Source organism: Melospiza georgiana, chromosome 8 (assembly GCF_028018845.1).
Source record: "Melospiza georgiana isolate bMelGeo1 chromosome 8, bMelGeo1.pri, whole genome shotgun sequence".
Lineage (NCBI taxonomy): Eukaryota > Metazoa > Chordata > Aves > Passeriformes > Passerellidae > Melospiza > Melospiza georgiana.
In genome coordinates, this window is record NC_080437.1 from 25,166,741 (window position 1) to 25,191,193 (window position 24,453).

The following is a 24,453-nucleotide window of genomic DNA, read 5'->3' on the forward strand; positions in this document are numbered from 1 at the left end:
GAGGCGCGGCTGCGCCACTTCCGGGCGCTCTTTGCCCTCAGCCCCGTGTGCCGCTTCCGGCCGGCGCCGCGTGCGCCTCCCGCTGCCGTGCGCGCGTCCCCGTCCGGGAACGATCCCGGCAACGATCCCGATCCCCGTCCCGGGAACGATCCCGATCCCCGTCCGGGAACGATCCCGATCCCCGTCCGGGAACCGTCCCCATCCCGCGCTTCCCCCTGGCAGCGGCCCCGGGCAGGTAAGATGCCAGCCCTGCCCGCTCCAGCGGGGCCGGCTCGGTTGCTTGCCGTGGGACGTGTGTGTGTGTTCCCCAGCGAGCCCCGAGGTGAAGCGTGCCTTGACGACTTTCGCTTTATCGTGTGCTTTCCATTTAAAGAAGCTTTGTGTGTCTAACAGCTTGCCTGAAGTTTGACAGCATAGGGGTTCAGCGCTGTTTTTTGTAGAAGTACTGTTGGCTAATAATAAGCAATGGTGTAAGGAATAATATAAACGCCATAAGCAATAATAATTACTTGCAACTTGCAAGGTATGACTTGCAACTACTTTTACTTATTCTTATATATTAGTGGTAGTAAGAAGAGAATTACATCCTAATAAGCAAGGTGTTGTTTATTGATTGAAATAGTAAGGTTAAGCACCTATTTTTTATATGTATACTTATGGCTTAGACAAAGAGGTAGCAAGTCATATTAATCATAAGTAATTAATTAATAACTAGCGTTCAAAAAGTAAAAATGCAGGCCAAGCTTATCTAGTGTGTTGCTCACAGCTTTCTCCTTGATGACTGAGGCTGGTAAATTCAGCCACTGAATATAATACAGACTAGTTTGGGCAACATATGGTTAAAGCAGTTTTAGGAATATATGTGTGATGTATCGAAGTGCCTTAAAAATTAATACTGTAATACTTCAGTGGAACTGTGCAGTAGTAAAAAGTGTTATGGATGTGCATATTTTATATAATATGCATTTATATATAGTATGACCATTGCAACACTTCATTGTAGTCAAGTGTTAAATCCATTTGGATGTGAGTTTCTGTTTTGTCCCTGACTAGCTAGAGCAGCCATCCAAAGTCTTTCTTATTTTAGGGGTAGTTCACTCATATCACCTCAGTATTTGTGAGGAACAAGCACAATAACTGCATGTTTCATTTCTGCTTTGTCATTTGTCCCAGAGCAGTGCAATCATGGCATCCATGGAAGAAAACTTTCCTCGAGGAGGCATCCAGAAGAAACCTGCAGAGGGAAAAACACCCAAGCCAAAGTCAGAGCGGGACAATTTGTTTGATGTAGGTTTGCATGCTCTTGGTTAATTTGTCAGAGCTCTTGCACTGTCAGAATTTGACTCCAGCCCTCTCTACCTGTTACTTCTACGGTAAACTTCAGAAGGGCCTCCCAAAAACAGATGTCTGTTGACATCCCATCCTCCTGATCTCTGATACCTGTTACATCTTGAATATGATGACTGAGAAAGTTCAGTCAGAATTATTGATCAGGCTGTAGCTTTTAAACTTCCCACAAGCATCTCATCCCAAGGTGCTGCATGGTGAGCCTGGTGTTACTGGATGCAGGCTAAGTTGGTCTTTCTGATAGCAGAGTGTGGTGCAGATCTCTTGCACCTCTCTTTTCTGTTCCCAAGACTGAGCTTTATAAATGATCAGCCTCGATTCAGCCTTATAAATGATCAGCCTCAGCCCAAAGGAGGTGCTTTGGAAGACTTGCATGTAGACAGGCAGCAGTTAGCAAGATGCTTCTCTTTTTTTTTGTCTAAATCAGTATTTTATTCATGGCAGCAGAGTTCTGCCATAGCGCAAAATTTGGTTTTTTGTCCACTTTTATTTTTTAACCTTCTGTGCTTATAATCTGCTTTAGGTTCAACATGAAGAAAAATCCCAGAAAAGAAAAAGAAGCCAGAAGGATCAAGAAAAGCCGAAAAGGTTCAAGGCAGACAAAACTGTTAAAGCTGCTGTTAAAGACGATGTTATGAATATTGGACCACTCACAATTGAGGTTGGTGCATAAATGTTTGATTTTGTGTGCCTCTCTTTGCTGGGCTATATAAAAATGGCATGTTTTTCTTACCTAAACTGCCAAATACATCTGAGATCCAATACAGAATTTACCTGCTTTTCCCCCTCTTATGGACTTGCCAAGATACCCATAATATGCTATTTTTCCTGGTTTTCCTCCCTAAACTGCCAAATACATCTGAGATCCAGTACAGAACTTAACCTGCCTATCCCCCTGTTATGACTGACTTGCCAAGATACCCATAGTGTGCTATTTTTCCTGCTCTCCCAGGCACTCAGTGAGGGCATGCTGCTCCTTGGCTGTATCAAAGAGGTCAGTGACTACGAGCTCACCATCAGTTTGCCCAACGGCCTCTCCGGGTTTGTGCCGGTCACGCAGATCAGCGATGCCTACAGCAACCTGCTCACCAAGCAGGTGGCCCAGGGAGAAGTCCTGGAGGTGAGACCTGGGACTGGGGCTGTGATTTGTGCTTGGAGCTACAGAGTGTTGTTAATACCTCAGAAGCAACCCTGAGGTATTGCTTAGGAGCCTGGCATTGACTAACCTTGGTTAGGAACTTGGTTTTCCAAGCAAACTTTGCAATTTCCTGGTAACAGCTGACTGCTAGAATAAAATAAAATGAAATAATCAGGTACCCTGTCTGTCTGGTGTCCACAGTGCCTAAGTTTTCCCAAGGTGTTGTGGAATGTGGGATTATCACTACCCCTTTGCTGGTGGTGTTTTTCCCTGCTGAAGGGGGAGGCTGGGTTATGGTCACTGTTGGCTCTGTAGATGTTTCCTCAGCTGCACTCTCCTGACTCCAGCCCACAGAGTGTTTTTAAGCAAAGCCTCTCAGTCTTGCGGACATGACATAGTGTCATCCCTGCCTCTCTGTTGGAATCCTGGTGTTTGTGGCATTTCCTGCCTGTTCCTGAAGTGTTGACAGAGAAACAGGACTTTCTTATGGGTTTTTGTTTTCAAAATCTGCTTCAATAACAAATTCTAGCCTTATGTTATTTACCATTGTAAAAGTTGTATGTTTCTCTGTTGATCATGTTGCTGGGCAGGAGCTGAATTCTCTCCCAGACCTGTTTTCTCCAGGGACACTGGTCAGGTGCATCGTGACCAGCATTGAGAAAAGTGACGATGGACGCCGCAGTGTCAAGTTATCGATTGACCCCAAGAAGGTCAACAAGGGCCTGAACTCTACAGCACTAGCAGCAGGCATGGTAAGTTGTCTGGGTCTGTCAAAGCCTCTCTGGGCTCTTACATTTCAATTTGTCCTTACATGGGATCAGGGCAGAATGTGGAGCTGCTCCCACCATGGAAATGATCTGTGAGGAGAGCGTGGGTTTAGTTCTTGTCTCCAGGTTGTCATTCATGAAATTAACTAACTTTATTCTGTTTCAATATGGCCAAGTTATTTAAAGATTTCTTTCTGAGTAGGTTTCTTTTTAATTCTTACAGAGAGTAATATATAACATGGCTTGCAGAGGTGCTTGGTTTTTTGTTTTGTGTTTTCAGCTGTATTATTATATACACCTGCTATTCTTGAGCATCACAATTATTTTCTACTTGTTTGTGAGCTCCTTATGTGTATAGCTAGATAAAAGTAGAGTGAAGTCCTCACTGCTAGGTGAGCTGTGTAATAAGAAAGAATGTAATTCTTGCTCTGAAAAGCTCAGTTCTCGGTCCATTCAAAACAAGAGAGTACTTGGGTGGTGAATCTCTTACCATATGTTCATTCATTAAAGACCCAGCTGTTTCATTACATTGCTGAGTTGCAGTGCTTTTCTCCCAACAGCTGCTCTCTGGTTCTGTGTTGAGTGTAGAGGACCATGGCTACCTCATAGATATTGGTGTCACTGGAACTCATGCTTTCCTGCCTCATCAGAAAGCCAAAAATTACATCAAAGCAGCCAAGAAAGGTAAGAAGCAGTGCAGGAGAATCTGATGGTTAAAATGGAGGTGGAGAATGACAGAGGTTAGAGTTTATTATATCTGTGGTGTTAGTGCACCTTGGTGGGATTGGGTCAAGGTGGAGTCTTTGCAGGTTGCTGCAAACAGCAGTTTTGTGGCTGGTCTGCAGCAAACCTTTGTGTTTCAGCCTGTGATCTGACAGACTGTGTTCCTGCTGCAGTAAACTTCACACAGATTGAGAGGGAACTCTGTAAAATCTTTGGAATGAGTGGGAGGAAATACTGAGTGTTCCTGCAAGAGGTTTTATGCTGTGACTTATCTTTGTAGGGCCTGACTTGAAAATAGGCCAGAACCTGAACTGCCTGGTTGTGGAAGTGAAGAATGAGGGCAGGGTTATCTGTTTGTCCATCGATCGATCAGAGGTGGCTGCATCCATTGCCACAGAGCGACAGAACTGGGCACTCTCTAATTTATTGCCAGGGCTGGTGGTGAAAGCTCGAGTGCAGAAGGTAAGCTTGGTTTGAGTTGCTTTTGTTGGGTTGGTCTTTTGAACGTTGTTGAAGGTAAGAAACAGGTGAAGCAGAGATGAGAGTTTATGACCTGGAAAATTTCTGGTTGGTCTCAATTATTTAGCAGTAGCAAACGTAATCTGCTGGACACTTCCCTCTACTGCGTTCACCTGAGGTCTGATCTCAGTTCTGGTTGTGATGCCCTGAGTATAAAGGCTTCAGGCTGGAGCTGCTGATGGAGTTTGAAGCAGAACAGGATTTATTTTGTGTTTTCTGGCCTTTACTGCTAAAGTATTCAGCAGGATAGCAGTAGTCTTCAGAGTACACACAGCATTATAAAAAAAACCAGAAGGATTGTTTTTTCAACAGTGTGCAAAGCAGAATTGTTAGCAGTTTTTCTGTCTCTTGTGATGTGCTTGTTGATTAACACTGACAGTGCCATTTTTTGAAATGTGTGAATTGCTCTCTGTGCTGCATGAAAATTGAGTGTGGAAATTTTTTTGGCATCTTTTCGTTCCCCTTTCTAGGTGGCCCCACTTGGGTTGAAACTGACTTTTCTGTCTTACTTCACTGGCATTGTGGATTTCATGCACATGGACCCAGAGAAATCCATCAGCTATTCTCCAGATCAAGTGGTAAGGAGGGTGGAGGATGCCTGGAGTTGTTATGTTGCTTACAACATCTCTTACCTTCTCCAATATTTCTGAGGAGTTATCTCTGAAATTTTAAGTCCGATAGCATCTTTCATGTCTTTTACTTGAATTACTATTGTGACTGCTTTGAAGCTGTAAAGAACAAAGCCATTCCTGGAAGACTTATGTGGGAAGTCTGGAGAATTGCAAGGGATAGAAACATGACTTGTGTGGTCATGTTCCCCTCCCTGCATTGATACCAGCCTAGTCCATAAAAAACAGACAAAAGCAAAAATCCCTCCTTGGTGAGGCTGTTAGAAGCGAGTGATGTCTTAGCAGCAATACTGGAAAATGCTTGCATGTGGACAGAGAGTTGAGGTAGCAAGCAGAATGTCCATGAGCACGAGTGAGGTGCCTTTTCCCCTTTTGTTCAGTGAGCACTCTGTGTTCCAGGTGAAGGCCTGTGTGCTGTCCGTACACCCCACGTCGCGCGCGGTGCGGCTCACGCTGCGCCCGCCCTTCCTGCACGCCGGGGGAGCCCCACGGCAGCTCCCCGGGCAGCTCATGGGGGCTGTGCTGGAGGAGGCCACCCTGAAAGCCTTCTACAAACAGTTTGGGGCCATCTTTGAGCTTGATGATGGCACTCTGGCATTTGCACGGGTAAGTGCCAGGCTGGTGAGGCAAGTCCTCCATATCTAACTTAGCCTGCTGGGAAAGGGGGCTGGGAGAGGGTTTGATTTTTTGCCTTTATCCTCTTTGTGAGGCAATACAGTAAAATTAAGATAGCATGCGAGGTGTTTGTTAAATGATACATCCCCTTGTTTGAATTTAAATGTAGGAGGGTTGTTGTGGAAGAGCTGGTGAAACCTGCACAAAGGGAATGTAAGGAACAGATTTGTCAGATGCTGGCACTTCAACCTAAGGCCCATATCAGTGCTTCCACTTTCCAAATACTCACTTGTTATTCCTTCTTTTCTAGTTGAAGCATCTTTCAAAAACCAGAAAATCCTTTAAACCTGAAGCATTTAAGGAAGGTTGCAAACATAAATGTCGGATCATTGACTACAGCCTGATGGATGAGATGTGTATTGTATCTCTGAAGAAGTGAGTATGACCGAGTCTTCCAGAAAACTGGTTGAAGAATTAGAAAGGTGTTTGAGAGTGGAAAATTACACTGCTTTGCCGGACTGGAATTTGCCATTTGGGGTTTTTGACTTGTATCTATGGTGTGGCACATCAGGTTGTCTGGGCATCCTGCACATACTCCCCATACTCTGTGGAATTGGGACACCATCAGTATTGTTGGTGAGCTGAGGCACAAGGAGGCTAAATTAGTTCTGCCATGATTGTGTCAGAGGACCATGGCTCAGCAGGAAATCGAGCCTTGATCTTGCAGCTCATTTGTATTATGAAGTCACTCTTAGTACTTCCAACTTTGTGGCTTTAAGCAAAGCAGATAATGGGTTCTCCTATCATGGGGCCATAACTGTGTGACTGTCACCTGGAATGGAGCATGGTGAACCTCCCTAAATTTTATGTCCTAAGAGCTGTTTTGGGAGATTGGTCAGTTGGAGTAAAACACAGCTCTGGAGTTGTAGAACACTGGGCAATGTATGGAATAATGGATATTTGGGACAAGTCAGAGATGGGACTGTCTTGTCTTATCCTGAGTTTCCTTCAAGATGACTCACTGGTCTCTTTGTGTCTCTTCTCTAGCCAGATTATTGAAGCACAGTTTCTGCAGTACCAGGATATCCACACAGGTGATGTGGTGCAGGTGAGCTTCTGAAGGACCTGAGCATGTTATACTTCAAACAGTGATCTTGCCAATGTGCACTCCTGCCTAATCAGTGTGTCCAACTTCTGATCCAGACTAGTGAGATGAAAATGAGAAAAACCTTCTCTTGCAGGACTTGATTAATAGAATGTAATACTCTTTCCATTTTGTTCATGTTTTTATTCATGATGTGGCAAAGGCAATCAAATTTTATCTATGGTCAGTCATTTATTTGTTGCCATAAGTGTATTTTAGAAAGACTTGAGTGAAAGAAATGAAAACTTGCCTTGCAGTCATGTAGTCAAAGTAAAAGTTCATGGTTGAACAATGATAGTGAACTGTTGGGCAGAAAGTTACTCATTATGATTTTTATGTCTGAATCATGGCTGTATTGGATATGTCTCTGGAAACAATTCTAGTTTGCTGGCATCAATAGGGATTTTGCAGAAGTAGCCTGTGCTTAAAGAAAAGAAGCTGCACAAGCTGTACAACAACGTGATGAAGTATATAAAAGTTAAAGGGTCAGATTAGTTGGGTGGAATGTAGTTTGATCTAAGATTACTTATTTTTGAATGTGATTAGATTTGGTGACTGTAGGTGTTGTAGTGTCTTGGCTGTTTCCTACATGACCACAGTCTGCTTTTCGTGCTGAGTTTACCAATGTTTTCCCCTATTTTGGCTCCTAGGGCAAAGTGCTCTCTCTAAAGCCCATTGGGATGCAGGTGAAAGTGGCTGATGGGATTAGAGGACTTGTGCCATCCCTCCATCTCTCTGATGTGATCCTGAAGCAGCCTGAGAAGAAGTTCAGCATAGGAGATGAAGTCAAGTGTCGGGTGAGAGCTGCCAGACAGGGTCTTCAGCTGCTTTGCACTTTTCTCTTCTGAGTATGTAGCAGCTGAATTGATCAGGCAAGGACAGACATGCTTTTTGAACCTCTGTACTCCATTCTTGCAGGTGCTAGAGTGCAATCCTGGAGGAAAGAAGCTGATCCTTACTCTAAAGAAAAGTCTCGTCCAGTCAAAGCTTCCAATCCTCTCAAATTATGAAGATGCAAAGCCAGGCCTGATCACACATGGCTTTGTAGTGTGTGCAAGGGAGTTTGGCTGCATTGTGAAGTTCTACAATGATGTCAAAGGTCTGGTACCCAAGAATGAGCTGGGCTCAGAACCCATATCTTGTCCAGATAAAGTCTTCTATGAAGGCCAGGTAATTAATCTACCTCTGCTGTGTCACGTGTTTTAATGTGAAAGAGAAATCTGCAGTTGGCTTCAATGTAGATTTTCCTGAGGGACCAGCTACACCAGGAGATGTTTATGTCCTTTCACTTTATTAGTTGTGCTCCATTGAAACAGGGTAGGCTGTTAAAAGGGCAGCTTTTCTTTGGAAGTTAAAACTTTTATGACAGAATCATAAGGATAATGTTTTTTGCCTCAGTGTTACTCTGGTTATCCTGCTGGTTTCAAATTACAGGCACTTTAGAAACTGTGTTATTCACAGTTCTGGTTTTTGTTGTGGGCAAAGTTACAGAGATCTCAGCCCTCTTCATTATTTTTTCTGGTGCTTTTCTTTGTCTTTAATCTTGTTATTTTTTGGTTGGCTTAGGAGAAAGGTAATTTTCTAGTCAGAATTTCTGACTGCAGATCTGGATTTTATTCTCAACTCTGCTACAGACCTCGTACATACTTTCAGAAGATCATTTAATGATTATATACTTCTGTTTTCCCTCTGTGTGATCAGAAGGACATTTGTCTGTGGTTGAACTTGTTAAGTTCTAGCACTGGCCTGCTATCCTCAGGTGTGAGAGAAAAGTGTACTGTGTATGTCCCTGTCTTCTTTTATAGGTGGTAGCAAACTGAGGAGGGTCAGCTGAACTTAACTTGTGTTTTATAAATTTTTTTTCCCTGCAGGTTCTTAAAGTAATGGTCTTAAAATGTGAGCCTCAGCAGGAAAGACTCTTGTTGTCCTTCAGATTATCAAGCAAGCCTGGCCCCGAGGACAAATGGAAATGTACTCCAAAGGAGAAACAGGAAATGAAGTACCAACTAGGAGAGGTATTGGATTTAGTGGCTGATTCCTTTTTAGCCTTTTCCTACTCATTTTCCATATGATTTGGTATCACTTTGAACAACTTTGCTTCAAGGAAGCTTACAGTGATCAGGAACTAGTATTAAATGTACATTTCTTACTGTGTGGTTGACCTCCTGGATCAAAAATGGTATCTCAGTTTTCAGAGGTCAGGATAAAGGAATACCAGGAAAGTCCCTCTGGAGGTACCAATTAGTGCTCCTACTCCAAAGGTGGAATCCTCTTTTTTTATTTTCTGGATGCTGCTGATTTTCTTGCTCCAAAACCAGCTGCTTTTGCTCTCTGGAAAAGAACAGCTTTAGAGAAATTTGAAGTGTTTCTCTGTTTTTGCAATGAACAGTTTCCAACTCCCTGCAGATATTGCTAATGCAGGAACAGGACAGTTCTAGTCTTGATGAAATCACTCCCTTCACCCTTCAAATGAAAAGTCACAACCAAGAGAATGTTTCCAGCTCTTTATTTCTCTGGGAGCTGAGAATTAGTTTTTATTTTACCTGCAGTGTTGCCATGCTTCTTAGCTCAGCCCTGTTGATGTGAGAATTTTTCATGTATAGCTGGGAGGCAATGTCAGATCCCCTGCAACACATCACATCCCATCCCCTGTGCATCAAAAGATAGGAGTTAAAAAACACTTGGAATTTTATATCACTGTACTTGTTCTCTTTTCAGATGGTTGATGTGAAAATCTTGAAGAAGAAAGATAATGGTTTAGAAGTTTCCATCGTAGAAGATGAAGACAATGTGGTAGCCTGGATCCCCATGCTGCACCTCTCTGACTTTGTTGCTACCTCCAAGCTCCTGTGGCACTGTCTTCAAGAGGGAGATGTCCTGCCCAGAGTTCTGTATCTAAGTGACAAGGGAGAGCACATTGTATCCTTTGCCACCTCAACCTGGCAAACAAAGTGTGGGGAAGGAGGTGTCTCTCAGCATTCCAGAGAATCTGCAACAAAAATAAGAATACTGTAGCTAGTGTGAAGTGGAAGTGCCTGTCATGCTAATGATACTTTAAAGAGGAATTGTTCTAGAAGTGAGGCTCAGCTGGGGCTAAAATCTCTTCAGAATTAGGTTGTGAGCTGACTTGTTTTCTCAACCAGCTTCTGGGCTGTTAAGCTTATCACAACCTTAGGAAAAAATTTGCTGTTTTTATATCAAAAATCTGAACTGAATTGTTAGGAAGTTGATATTTCTGCTGCTATGAATCATATATCTTTAACGCTGAGCAGTTTAAGAGACATGAGTTGCTAAATTTTTGTGAAGGGAGACCAAGACAGAAATTGGAATTACAGCATTTAGCACTCCTGTAGTCTCTAACTTGCAGCAAGTGCTTTAGCCCAATAGTTAACAGCACTGAGAGATTTGCTTGGCATGGTGCTGTTTTCATTCACCTTTTCCCATTTTTCTTAACTGCTTGTTCAGATCTTGAGTAGAAAGTCTGCAGTGATTTCTGCTGTACAGGAGGAGCAAGTTGTGAGAAGCTTCTCTGAAATCCAGCCTGGGATGCTCTTAACTGGTTATGTGAGGAATGTGATGCCCTTTGGAGTGTTTGTGGAGTTCCCTTTTGGTGTGACAGGACTGGCACCTAAAGTGGTAAGCAGTGCCTCCTCTTCAGTAAGCAGCATGTGTGTGACCAGGCTGCTTGAAACATGGTTTTAGTAAAGGTACAGTAACAAGTAGGGAGCAACTGGGCTGCAGGCCCTACATTTGCACAGCTTCCTGCTGCAGGGTAAAAGGGTTTAGGTTTGCCTTTTAAATTACTTCCAAAATTAAATGAAGCACTTCAGTCAAGTGAGCTTAAGCTTCAACAAGGATTTCATGTGATCTCAGTAATTAATTTTAATTGATGGGTTTTTCTTAGTCTTTGTTAATTTCTCTTATGCATTTACATGAAGTCGTAACTCAAACCCTGCTGAACAGCTCTGTGGGTGGTTGGTCAGTATCAGCTGTGCTCAGTAACCTTGCCCTCTGTTTCCTTTGCACAGAGCATGAGTGACAAGTTTGTGACAGACACCAAGGACCACTTTGTGGTGGGACAGACTGTGATTGCAAAGGTGATGAGCATTGATGAGGAGAAGCAGCGTGTGCTCCTCAATCTGAAGGTGTCTGAGTGCAGCTCAGGAGATTCTGCTGCAGAGAGCTTTGGCCTCCTGAATCAGTATTTCAAGGAGCTGAAAGAAATCAGGGACTTGCTGAAAAGAGGTAAAGATTGGGAATGTTCTGCTAAAGGGTATCAGGTCAAAAAAAAAAAAGGTGCACTAGAGGAAAAAGAAAAGAAAAACATTTACGTGAAGAAAGTTCAGTTTAAGCAAAGACTTCACTTCCCAAAGTAGCTTACTAGAAAAAAGATGTGTGTGCCATGTCAAGAGGCTTTTTGTAAGTAAACCTGGAACAAGCCAAAGGAATTGTTCTTTTCATTGAAGTCTCCTAAGCCTCTTGCATTGATTTTGGGTGAAGTGCTTGTGATAACCCAAACACAGTACTCACATGAGGGTGAGTTTGTTCAAATAGATTTACCTACATGCATTATAGGTCCTCCAGCAGGGGTTTTCTCACATGCTGTTTTTCTAGTGTTTTTGTCAAATTCTGACTTTGTCTTTTTAGATTCTTCCTATATCCAGTACTTTTTAATGTTTGTTTTCTGTAATTGTGAAGTGCCTGGTCTGTTTTGTACTTCTAGTGTTAATCTGTTTTGCTTTCATGTTTTTCCAAATGCAATGCTGGGTGTGTTCATATAAGATGGGAAAATATTCTCTCTAAAATTATTAGGTCCTTAATATCACAAAAGGGTTTCTGCTTTGATTAACTATTAGAATTTACTTTGTAGTTCTACAGGTTCATGAGCCTAGGCTTTGTTTTCCCTTATGAAGGTAGATTAATGCTTCATATACCACTGATTAAATGTGAAGGCTTGTCTTGGTTTTGTGAAGAAACAACATAAGTAAAACTGATTTCCCACTTTTTCTTTCCTTTATTTAGGAGAGCCCAGCGTTTGTGAGTTGGTGCCTGGTAAGAGGGTGCATCTGGTCGTGCAGGATGTGAGGGAGGATGGCTCAGCACTGTTCAGTGGCAGCTCTGTCACAGGCCTGACTGTAACCGCCACCCGCTACCATTTGGGAGGTGAGGGTCTTTCCTTTGCTTATGTTAGTTTTCAGTCTTGTACTTTGAAACCTCTCCTTAAATGGATTCTGCTGATGAGAAACTAATAGGGAGAAGTCTGATTAGAGTAGGGATGGCCTTGAAGAGTAGTTAAGTTTCCCAATGTCTTGCTGGCCCATTTGTGTGATTCAGAAAATATGATATAAACCTCCCTGTGTCTCTGTTAATTTTGTCTCATATTTTGGGCATCTAGTTTGTGCTCAGAGATCCTTAGTTGAACCAAACTGTATAGAGACAAGTATGAATACAAGCTCCAGCTTTCTTTGTTTTTTTCTTCTCCCTTTAGAAAGAGTATACTCCAAGGAATACCTATCTGAAATTGCTGCCAGTTTTACTTGAAAAATCAATGACTTTAAAACAGGACCATAATTTTCCAATTAAAAAATTAAAGTGTCATATTGTGCAAAACCAAACATATATTTGCTGAAGTAATGAATAAACCAGAGAAAGCAAGATAAACTTCTAACTTCAGCAGAAGTAATAACCCCAGCACTTCTGTATCAGAAGGATTTCTTTTTTCTTTTCCTTAGCAAACAGATAGACTGATGATCGTTTTGTGCAAATTTTGGGAAAATCTTTTTTATATTATCTTGACCTTGTTTTTAGTCAGCCTTGTCTTTATTATTTAAGAGTAGTGTCTTCAGAAAATCAACTTCGTTTTTCCAAGAAAGATCAGACTTTTTCCAAATAGAAAGCTCTCTTTTTTTTCCTCATTGCCAGTGACGTTAGAAGAATCTGCTCTTAAATAGACTTATTATATGTTTAGTACTAGTTTGGTTCAGAAACAATAGTAATTGAGCAGTCTTTGGTCTTCAGGAATTAAACATTTCATGTTTGTCGTGTAGCTATATCACAGTTGCTCAGAATTCTTCATTGTCATCAGGATATAATCTCCTTATTCTCATTTGTAGACAAAAATATTGCTCCTGGTGAGAAAAGGAAGGCATTGGTTCTTCATGTGGATGCCCTCACATCTGAAGTGTTTGTTTCTCTTCGGGAAGAACTGTTAAAGCAAAGGCCCAAGCGAGTGAGTATGTGTTCAGTATTTGGGTTGGTGTGTTTCTGCTTGTCAGGCAAACTGTAGCTGATTAATAAATTTCAAGAGTGGCTGTTTCCCCTTTTAGAGCTGTGGGAGGTAGAGAGTGGAGGGAATCCAGATCTCAGCAGGGGAAGTCACTCTGTCTGTCCATTTCTGTCTAGCGGCTCCGAGAGAACTCGCAGCACTCCGTGGTGGTGCAGCACATCACAGAGCACTTTGCCATCGTGTCTCTGCCGGAAACAGGCCAGCTGGCAGCTGTGCCCATCGCCTGCCACCTCAACGACACCTTCCGCTTCGACTCGGAGAAACTCAGGGTGGGACAGACAATCTCTGCCACCTTAAAATCCGTGAAGGAGAACAAGCACGGGGTCTTGTTAGCAGTACAGGGCCCAGCCAAGAAGAATGTTTTTGTGAGGGTGCGGAACGAGTCAGAGACAGCCCTGGAGGAGATGCTGCCTGCTGTGAAACACTCGCTGTCCCCGGGGGATGTTGTCACCGGTACCGTCAAATCTGTCAAACCCACCCACGTCACTGTTGCCATTGATGACAAGCTGACAGGTTCAATCCATGCGTCCCGGATCCTGGATGAAGTGCCCATAGGCTCTTTTCCTACTTCCACTCTGAAAGCTGGACAGAAAGTGACTGCTCGAGTCATTGGAGGCAGAGATGTGAATACTCACAGGTGGGAAGACATGTACATGGTTTTGCTTCTGGAGAAATGCAAAGGATGAAACAGTTTGTGTTTCAATTCAGGTCATCTAGGCCCTCTGAACAGATGCTGTTACAGCTGCCTTTGCTGGACTAGTTGAGGCTTGAGGAAATCTGCTATTATATTCTATCCCAGATCCAGCTTTCAGTAAATAAGCTTTCTACCTGTGCCACTGTATTAATCTAGAGTATAGATTGCAAGAAAAAAAGATGTCTAAACTTTTAAGATCCTGTTGAAACCTTAAATACAGGCCCCAGGGACTAAATGTGCTGGGGTATTTTGGTTGCCTAAATTGCTACTGCAGTAGTGATAGGAAGAATTGATTGGAATTGGAAAGCTCTTGCAGTTTTAGAGGGCTTGCACCTGGTTTTTTTTTTGCTAGTACAGAGGCATTAAATGTGGGCCTGGGGAGATCATGAGAAACTTTGATCCTTTTCCTCTTCTTTAGGTGCCTGCCAATCACCCATCCACACTTCACACAATCCATTCCAGAGCTCAGCATTCGACCAAGGTAAGTGTTGGCCTTTGTGCTGTCTGCACATGCTTTACAGATCTTGTATCCTTGGATGTTCTATCCCTTGTACCTCATTCATGAAGGAGCTGGCTGTGAGCAAGGACCTCCACATGTAGTGCAGTGAAGCAAGGCCTCTTACTCTCTCTTGTCCTTAGCTGTGTTAAATATCACAGTGCTCTCCTAGCACACGATTTCCTTTGATTGTCCTTTTGGCTTCAGGTTCTGCCAATCTGGACTCTCTCGTGTCTATTTCTGTCAGAAAGATTTCCTCTTATGATCAGGGAAGAATTAATTCCTGGCAGAAAAAATGCAACTGGGGAGGGGTGAAAGACATTGTCACAGTAGTACCAGCTCACCACATTCCCATGGTTTCTAACTTCCATCTTCATCTTTAGACCAAAGCTGTTGTACTGATGTCCTCTTTCTTCTTTTGCAAACAGTGAACAAGAAGGGGAATTCACAGCAATGCTGAACCTTAAAGAAGAAGGTTCCCTCAAGAAACTTGGACTCTATGATGCTGGACAGACAGTCACCTGTTTTATAAAGAAGGTGTGCTCAGAGTCTTCTTAGAACGTGTGCTGGGGGAGACAGCAAGTGGGTGTGACCTTGGGGGGCCTTAGCTCAGACCTAAATATTGAAGACTGTGGTCCTCATTAACTGTGAGAGTGGCCTGTGGCAACTGCAGTCCCCTTCTTACAGGGAAGGTAGAGGAAGGAAACAAAAATTTTTGGTACTTGGTGGAGTCAGGCTGACTTGTCCTCTTTGACATGCCTGTTTGTTGCCAGCAGGCTGTAGTACAATGGCCTTGGAGTATGCCACCAGCACAAAGTACACTCACTGCTGATCCCCTGTGTGCACTTGCCTGTGAACCACTGCAGTGTTGTGCTTCTAAGAACAGAATCCAAACCACCATTCTTGCTTGGTGCAGAAGCCAAGCTGGGCTAGTTCTTTTTAGCCTTAAAAATTAGTGAAAAATTCCTGCCAGAGAAAGTTTTTCTTTCCTCTAAGGTCTCACGCTTGGGGTCTCATGTCTTCATGACACTCTTATTTGGTGTCTTTTTAGTATAACATGCTCAAAAACTGGCTGGAGGTGGAAGTTGCCCCTGACATTCGAGGAAGAGTTCCTCACCTGCTGCTGTCTCTGAACACCAAGGTAAGGACACTGTTACTGGTGAGCTGTACACACACTTTTTTTTTCCATATGCTTGGCCACAAGTAATGGCTGCAGACCTTTCTGATGTCCATGTGAACTCATATCCCAGTGCTTTGCCCTTTAGGCATTGCTGCCCCTTGCTGACAAGCAAGTACTGTGCCTGTAGGTGGTTCAGTTCAGGATAGCAGAGCCATTGAAGCAGTGCTGAGCTATCAGTCAACTGCACATCAAAGGTGTTTATAGGAAGTGTAAAGGTTCATAGAGGAAACACTGTCAGAGTTGTGCAAAGCTTCCTTTCTGGAAATAAGTGTAAATATGTCTTTTATTTCAGGTCTTAAAACATCCAGAAAAGAGCTTTAAAAGTGGCCAGGCAATATCAGCTACAGTGACTGGAACAGATGCCAGTGAAACATGCCTCTGCTTGTCACTCACAGGTATTGTGAGCCTTAACAGCAGGACCCCACCACATGTGATGCTTTGCTCAGAGTTGGGCCTGCATTGACCCCTCAGATGATGTTCCACTCCAGAGCCGAGCTGTGCCTCTCTGTAGAACAGAACTGACCCCTGGGACCCTGACCTAGATGTAGCAGCATCTAAGACAAGCGAAGTCAGATCTCTAGAATAAAGAATCACTTTCCTAGTGTCTCAGACTGAGCCCTTATCTAAGCCCTTCTGAACATATTCCTTTCTAATCTCAGATGAGAGGTGGTACATTTATCAACATTTGTCAGTTACTCTGGATATGGGAATTGTGCAACTAAGGGTTACATTTGTCTGGGCTACCAAGGCAAACATGGCTGCGAACAGAGATTGCAGAGACTGCACCTTACCAAAAGTTTGTGGGTTTGATATGTGACTAGGCAACTAAAATTAGCTACACTAACTTACTACCTCTTGCTTCATATTTTGAAGTATTATCAAGCCCTTTCCCTCCACCTTTTCCAGGAATTCAGTCACTGGAGCAGGATACCATCTCTGTAGGCATGGTAACAAAGGTGACTCCACATGTTGGCTTGACCATTGCACTGCCAGATGGGAAAGCTGGCAGAGTCAGCCTCTTTCACCTGAATGATACTTACACAGAGGATCCTCTGGGGAACTTCAAAATTGGCAAGATTGTCAGGTCAGTAATTGTCTTCCTTGTTCCTTCAAGCTGCAAGGCTTAGAAATATCCTCCTTCAGTGACAGGCTTTTTACTGTCTTGAGGTAGTGCCAGACCATAAGGTCAGTCTGGGGCTAAGAAGTGATGCTTCCCTTGTAAAGGCTTGGGTGAAAGTCTTGTAGTTTTCATTTATGAAGAAACCCCTTTTCAGCTGCCTTCATGGCCTGTCTTTTTGAGAGTAATTACTCTGTTAGCTAAGGTGCTGATGGGGCTAAGGGTATCCAGGCATCCCAGCTTTGCAGTGGTTCTGTGGGCTGTTTGGCAATTGAGTTGTTTCTACATTTTCACAAGCAATTGCATTTCCCTGCTTCACATACTTTTTGGGAATGTTGGAGAGTGCAACAGGCCAAGTGATTTCAGGTGTAACAATCTTTAACTCTTTTGTACTGGCAGTAGAGACTGAGTAAATCAAGTAGACATGTTTCAAAAGTCCTTTATGTAGTTTTATGAACTGTTGTGTCATGCTGGTTTGTATTAGATAGAAAGTCCTTAAAGGAACAGAGTGTTTCTTTTTCTGCTACTGCAAATATTTATTTTCCACCTATGGCTTATTTTAGTGTGTAAAAAACCTTTCTGTTTTCTCCCCCACCTCTGCCATGCAGGTGCTACATCCTCTCCAATGAGAATGGTAAAATCCAGTTGTCTCTCCGGCAGTCCCGGTATGTGTCATGCCTCTAGTCGGTTAATCTCCTACTAGTGAAAAAAATGATCATGAGATACACTTGTGATTTGTTTGGGAAGATCAGTGAGAAGTGTTAAAAGAAATGCATTTTTGTAAGGTGTGATACTTGTTCCTACTTCAGAAAGATTTTTTTTCCTGTGAATCAGCAAACACTTAACATAAAGCTGCTCTAGTGGGTTCAGATTTAATTTCTGTTTGTTACAGTTTCTAGGCCTGCCTTATCTTTTTTGTTTGCTTATTTGGGAAGAAAGTTCTGCCACTGAATTTGCAATACAAGCATGTTATGTTTCAATGTTCAGCTGGATTTTAACAGTTTTGATTAAATAATAGACTTAGCCCAAAATGTCTCTTAAAACTGAGCCTCTTGCTTTGTCTTCCTTATGGAACAAAAGTGTGGAATTAGGTATCTTAGAAATAAGTGGGGAAAATACCAAGCAAATGCTGTGCAAAATTTCAGACAGCATTTTGCTCTCCTCATTTTCTTAGTGTTGGAGAAAGCCAGGCTGATGTGTTTGGCTCTGTTTGCAGCAGCATGTGTATTCCCTAATGCTAAGTAGAGCTTGGCAGAGATGCAGGTAGTCCATTAGTACATTTCAATAAACAGAAGGGTGCCTCTGATCCAATGTGGTTTTCAGAGAGTACTAGCTGTTGTTAATACTGATGTATTTTCTGCTGTCCAGAGCGGAATGTGAATTATTCAGATGAGTGCTTTAACTTCTAACCTGTCTTTTCTTTTAGGCTAAATCCAAAGATAAACAGCAAAGTGGAGGATATTGAAATAACAAGTATTAAGGATGTTAAAAAAGGCCAGCTAGTGAGAGGCTATGTCAAATCAATCACTCCATCAGGTGTATTCTTTGGGTGAGTAACCTGAGAAAGTTATTCTGGCAAATGATGAGTCTTGGAGAACTTATTTTGAGTGTACAATTGTGGAATCTTGTTTGGGGATGGTCTCTGGTATAACGTGAGGTTGCAAAATGAATTATTTGTGGGAATCAAAATGTCATGGATACTGTGCTGAGCCTGTGAAATTAAAGTAGGGAAAGTTAGTGAGACACTTTATAGAACTGATGGTGCCACAAATGCACTTTATTTTTCTTTCCTCCTGCTGTAGAATACTTATTTTTGGTTTTCTTCCTCTTCTCAGATTGTCCACTTCTCTCCTGGGCCGAATTCTGTTCCAGAATGTTTCCCCATACTTTGTACAGAAACATTCCTTATATGAAAAGTACCTGCCTGAAGGAAAACTGCTCACTGCCAAAGTACTTGGGTAGGTCCAATGTTCTTTAAAAGGAACTATGAATTAGAAGAGAGGAGAGGATGGAAAGAAGGAGGATAAAAGACAGGAAGGTTTAAAAGAAGTTCAGATCCTTGCAGTCATTGTAAATGCTCTCATTTTTTTCTTATTCTTCTGTCCTTCTACTCCTGGCGATGCACCACAGGGTAAATAGAAAAGAAAAACATATTGAGCTCTCTCTCCTGCCTGAGGACACTGGGATGCCAAGTGTCTTGCCTGAATCCCTAGGCCTACCACAATATGGAGCAGAGGAAGAGAAAAAAACAGAGGAAGAGAAAAGAGAGACAGATGATGAGAAAAAAGGAGAAGAGCCTAAGCTGAAGAAAAAAAGGAGAAGAGGAAATGATGAAAGTGGTCAGGTATGGGTGTGATTGCACAGGATATGCTAAAGGACTTTGTTAGTTCAAATACTGAAGTGACTGGGAAAATCCCAGTCTCATCCCAGAAGGATAAGGCTGAAAAATTATACAGACTAGGAAAAAAAAGGTTAAATTGCATTGGAGATTACAGAGATCAAAAACTATTCCTTTTGGATGGGAGCTAGCTGAGATAACAGCTCAGCTGTGTTTCCTGTCCCTTTGGTCTTTGCACTCCATGTAGATGAGTGTGGGTTTATTCTCCTCTGTCTGTTGGCTGAGAGGGTAGAGGGGGATGCTGTGCCAGGGTATCGCCCTCTCTCTGCTGCCTGGCTCTTTACTTTGTGATCAGAATTGCCTTTAAGATTATCACAGTTGTTGCCCTTGACCATCCACTCATTTCCAGTTGCAGGAGGCAAAGCCAAAGAAGAGGAAGATCTGCCCAGCAGATGAAAATGACAGTGGAATTGAGGTGTATTACCGTGAGGAGGAAGAGGATGACCAGGAGGAAGAGGCAGCTAAAAAGAAATCTACGGTGAGAAGTTTGGAGGAGAACATGAGCCTGAAATGACCTTCTAGCCCTATTGATATGTGTCAAGTTTAACTTTATGTGTAAAGTTTAACTTTAAAAGTACAAGAAGTCAATAGTACTGAATGGAGAGATGCCACAAGCAAAGAGCAGTTGTCTGATCCCAGTTAAAAAACTTGAAATTAAAACCCAGGGCATTTTCTGTCTTCCTCCAAACAGGTAAGAAAGCCTGGTGAAGCTCCCAGGCTGCAAGTCTCCATGGGCTTCACCTGGGATGAAGACAATGCAATGGATATACCTGTGCTGGATCAGAAGGAAGAGAGCTCAGAGAGCGAGGAGGAGGAGGATGTGCAGTCCAAGGTACTGTGTAATTGTATTGTCTGCACAGGAGACACCACACAGTGGCTGTAATGTGATGTTTTGGTATTTGCATGTCTGTCTGCCCTGTAGCAAAGCCTTTTAACACAAGAGAACGTCTTTGGCAGCTGACACAGAACTTGTTCAGTTATTTTGATCACTGACTTCAATAGCAGGTACCTCTGAAGCAGAGGAGAAAAGGCCCAATTTTAGCATGGCTGCATGAAAAACAGGTTTTCTCATGTTGACATGTTAAATAAATAAGTATTTAGAGTCAAACAAATGTTTTCATGAACACAAAACTTTTTTTATTAAATGTCAGCTCTGTTTCTTACTTTCCTGAGTGGCATAAATGTACAGAAAAACCTGGAGGTGAAAAACCTTTCAAGTTATAGTCCTCTTATTTAGCAAAACACCAAAAAGCACCAAAAAAGAATCTTCTTTTATGCTATAACCTTTAGAAAGGTTTTCCGGTGAGAGCAATTCCGCAAAATCAGAAACAAGCTCATGAACTCCTTTCATGTTTGCTCTTCAGGATTTCCCCTGTCCCTCAAACTCACCTCTGTAAAGGCAATGCATGGCTGATGCTTTATTGCCCAAGGTAACAAGGCAGAGAACTATGGCACTGTGAGTTCCAAATTTAGACCTGAGTCCCCCTAGTGATCCAGCAACACACCCCAGTTGTACATGGGGAGAAATTGTGTCAGATTTTTACAGAGTGTAGGAAGGTGATGGTGAGGAGTGGCCTGGAGGGTAAAGATGTAAGAATGAGAGGGAAGGACAAAGTGTGGATCCTGCAGCGGGCGTGCCAGACTAGCAAACTATTTGGTCCCTCAATGAATTTCATTTTTAAAAAAAGAATTTCATGTAGTGCTGCTCTTCTTTGAGGTGTGAGCTGTGTAAGAAGGGGTGGGGGGTGTTTATCATTTTTATCCTCTTTTAAACAGTTGGCCTCACCTCTTCCTGTGGAAACTGCTTAGCCTTGGACATACTGAAGTCTGGCTGTGCTTTAGCTGGACCTGCCTATTCCCCCATGAAGTGCCTGCCCTTCCTCAGTCCTCCTGTTTTGCTCTTTCAGCTAAAGAAACGAACAAAGAAGGAGAAGGAGCTGGAGAAGCAGAAGAAGGAGAAGGAGCTTTGCAAAGTGGAGGCGGCTCTCATGGACCCGAGCCGGCAGCCCCAGTCCGCCGATGACTTCGACCGCCTGGTGCTGGGCAGTCCCAACAGCTCCATCCTCTGGCTGCAGTACATGGCTTTCCACCTCCAGGCCACAGAGATTGAGAAGGCCAGAGCTGTGGCAGAGAGAGCACTTAAGACAATCAGTTTCAGGTAATAATGGAGCTTTGACTCTCTATGCCCCAAAGAATAAATCATGATGGGGTAGTTGTGGTGAAAGAACATTGATATTATCAGTATGAGTCTGTGTGTGGAGTGACAGAGTCTGTTTTAGTGAGCTCAGAAGGATTAAATGGTAGCAACTGTCAGCTGGCCCTTTGAAGGTCTGGCTTGAGTCACCACCACTGACCTGCTGCAGGTCATGAGCTCAGGAGCTGCTGAAGGTGTCGCTGAGTGCACAGACATTCTTCTGGGCAGTCAGAAGAGTTTGGAAGAGCATAATGCTGCCAGTGATGTCCTTGAATCAAAACATGACACAAATGGTGAAACTCCTGTTGTTTTTGCCATAGGGCTGTACTTTAAATCATCTCTACTGCATGGTTAAGTATATTGTGATTTCTTGACTCAACCTTCTGGTTTTTAATTAGAAACAACAATGATAAAGACTGTAGTGTGAATCAACTGCTGTGCTCTATTTCAAAAATCATGTTTCAAGGAGCAGTGTGTCCTGTTTCTTGTCCTGGAGGCCTGCTAAAAGTCAGTCACTCTGTGTAGGTTAGTTTGCAAAAACCTGGTGAAGGTTGGCGAAAGGCTGAATATTCTTGTTGACATCTGCTTTAAGGGAAGAACAGGAGAAGCTGAACGTCTGGGTAGCTCTGCTGAACTTGGAGAACATGTATGGTACTGAGGAGACACTGATGAAGGTCTTTGAGAGAGCAGTTCAATACAATGAGCCTCTGAAAGTCTTCCAGCATCTGTGTGACATCTATGCCAGTTCTGAGAAGTACAAGGTAAGACAGTGCAAGCAGATCCCTGGCATGTATCCCATTCAGGCATGCCAGTAAACTGCAAGTGCTGGCTGTGTAAGCTTCCAGCTGTCAGATGTTGGGCCTGTCCTGTTCTTAACTGGAATTAATGGTTGTGATTGACAGTGGGCAAGGATGTATTGATGCTTGCTTTTATGTCATAATGTTCAGAGACACCCAGCCTAAGAATTAAAGTCTTAAACCTACAAAGCTTTGTTATGAATGTGTGATGTAACCCAGCTCTGTCCTTCCAGCAAGCAGAAGAATTGTACCACACCATGCTGAAGCGTTTTCGTCAGGAGAAATCCGTGTGGCTGAAATTTGCCTCTTTCCTCCTGAAGCAAGGCCAGGCTGAGGCTACACACAGGCTTCTGGAGCGTGCTCTCAAGGCTCTGCCCACCAAAGAACGTAAGCTCTCTGCCCCAGCCTTAGTGTGGGCCTTAATGTAGGCAGGGGATGGGCTGCTCTCTGATATCTCTGCCTGTGACAGCATTTGTAGTAAGTGAAAAGTGCAGCCAGCTGACTCTCAGGGTGGGGAACTTTCAAGCTGGATGTCACTGCTAAATGCACCTCTGCTAAAGGCACCAAATAGAATTTACTGTGATGCACAAAAACAAAGCACCCAAATCAAAGGCAGCTTTGAGTTTTACAGCCCTCTAGAAAAGTTCACTTGGTCTAAGCTCAGGTTTCTGGGACTGCCCATGGGTGCTGCATGATACACAATGAATATAAAAATAAACCTTCCTCTTCCAAGACAGCTGAAATGGGAAGTGAACTGTGACCCTTCTGTGTCCCACTTTGATCCCACCTCAGTCCAGAACCTCTTTACAACAGAATCTTTTGTCTCTGGGTAGAGATGGTGCTGTCTGTGCCTGCCTCTGTAATTCTCACTCCTGTTTGATCACGTGGAAGAGAATTGCTGTGATACTCTAACATGTCATTACTTTTCCCAGATGTGGATGTCATTTCAAGGTTTGCACAGCTGGAATTCCATTCTGGGGACACAGAACATGCCAAGGCCCTCTTTGAGAGCACCCTCAGCAGCTATCCCAAGAGGACAGACATTTGGTCCATCTACATGGACATCATGATCAAGCATGGCAGCCAGAAGGAAATCCGGTGAGCTGTGGTGCAGCAGGCTGGGAAGGGGCAGAACACACCTGAAAAGAAGAGCAGAGGTACTCTGCAGTGTGAGGTTGTATAGGGCTTCCCACAGCAGAAAAAAGGGATTTTTTTTTCCCCAAAACTGGGACGTGTGGAAGTGCTTATTCTTGCTGGGACTGAGGAGACTCCAAAAAGTTCCATAGGGCAGAGGGGAACTGTTTTGTAAGTTGTGGCCTGCATGACAGAAATAGAAGCCTTGCTCTGAGGTTCACCTGTCCCTGTCCTTCTGCAGGGATTGCCTTATATCTGAAGGGTGAGATCAATCTTGAATAATCAATCTTTGTAACATAAAAATGGAAAAACATATTTTTTCCGTTTCTTTTCCTGAGAGGTGAAAAAATGAAGTAATTTCCCACATCCACTTAATGAATCCATGGTCCAATGCAGTGTCTGGATCTTTTGTTTGAGTTGACCAGCAGCCTTAGTGTTCAGCAAGCAAGTAGAAGGCTTCTACTTCGAGATTTTGGCCAATTGTCAGGAATCTCTTTCTTCCAGCACCAGTGCTTCGCAGCAATTTCCCCTGAATGTTTCCCCCCAGACTTTCTGCTCTTTGTTAAAAGACGTGGTACAGGGCCTATATTGAGTGCTGTCACAAACATGATTTGAATCACTTTGGTTTCTTGCAGAGACATCTTTGAGAGGGTGATACACCTGAGCTTGGCACCAAAGAAGATGAAATTCTTCTTCAAACGCTACCTGGATTATGAGAAGAAATTTGGTACAGAAGAACGTGTCCTGGCTGTTAAAAGAGCAGCACTTGAGTATGTGGAGACCAAGAGTTCCCTTGCTGACACCTAAGTGTGGTGCAAGTGAAAGCAGAGAGACTTAGCTTTCCATGCAGTGTGGGAACTGAGGACTGTGGAGTTCTGCTGTGACTGTCCATGGACAGTTTCTGGAGAATATTGGTATGTGACCAATTGGAAAGAACAAACAAATGAAAATATTTGATAAATGTTTGCAGCTTTGTCCAGAAGTTACAAATAATCCTGTTGATGACATGTTTTTAAATATAAACTGTTTTATAATCAAAAGAAACATCAGCCATACCTGTTTTATTTTCCTTGGTAAATGCTGCAGTTATGACATGCTGCTTTTAAGTACAGTAATGTCTTACAATTTGATTTTTCTCACTGTTAAGATGGCAGAGAAGATTCTTGTCTTTTGGATGAATTAACACTTCCAAAGATTTATCTCAAGTGCCTTTGTGCTCTAGAAATTGGCAGAGCAACACTGGATGGTGGGCATAGCTGAAGCTGGAAGGAACCT

General features: G+C 43.0%; 1 protein-coding gene across 3 annotated transcripts; it reads left to right on the plus strand.

Annotated features, from left to right (window-relative positions):
* The first annotated feature begins 71 nt into the window (after nucleotides 1–71).
* On the plus strand, nucleotides 72–24,222 carry PDCD11 (programmed cell death 11). 3 transcript variants are annotated; one of them, XM_058029475.1, is made up of 36 exons: nucleotides 72–235; nucleotides 1,174–1,287; nucleotides 1,871–2,008; nucleotides 2,300–2,467; nucleotides 3,076–3,237; nucleotides 3,813–3,936; nucleotides 4,256–4,437; nucleotides 4,965–5,072; nucleotides 5,523–5,729; nucleotides 6,049–6,173; nucleotides 6,786–6,846; nucleotides 7,533–7,679; nucleotides 7,801–8,052; nucleotides 8,754–8,897; nucleotides 9,601–9,801; nucleotides 10,348–10,518; nucleotides 10,911–11,127; nucleotides 11,905–12,045; nucleotides 12,996–13,111; nucleotides 13,285–13,805; nucleotides 14,281–14,343; nucleotides 14,787–14,895; nucleotides 15,410–15,499; nucleotides 15,831–15,933; nucleotides 16,445–16,622; nucleotides 17,264–17,320; nucleotides 18,082–18,204; nucleotides 18,491–18,613; nucleotides 18,786–18,999; nucleotides 19,403–19,531; nucleotides 19,745–19,885; nucleotides 20,961–21,211; nucleotides 21,840–22,008; nucleotides 22,278–22,431; nucleotides 22,977–23,142; nucleotides 23,814–24,222. In XM_058029475.1, exons 2-36 carry the CDS (start codon nucleotides 1,186–1,188, stop codon nucleotides 23,983–23,985), a joined length of 5,529 nt encoding a protein of 1,842 aa, XP_057885458.1. In that variant the 5' UTR covers nucleotides 72–235; nucleotides 1,174–1,185; the 3' UTR covers nucleotides 23,986–24,222. The 3 variants fall into 3 exon arrangements, with proteins under 3 accessions (XP_057885458.1, XP_057885460.1, XP_057885459.1); XM_058029477.1 differs by having other exon boundaries at nucleotides 19,409–19,531; XM_058029476.1 differs by having other exon boundaries at nucleotides 1,179–1,287.
* Nucleotides 24,223–24,453: the final 231 nt, after the last annotated feature.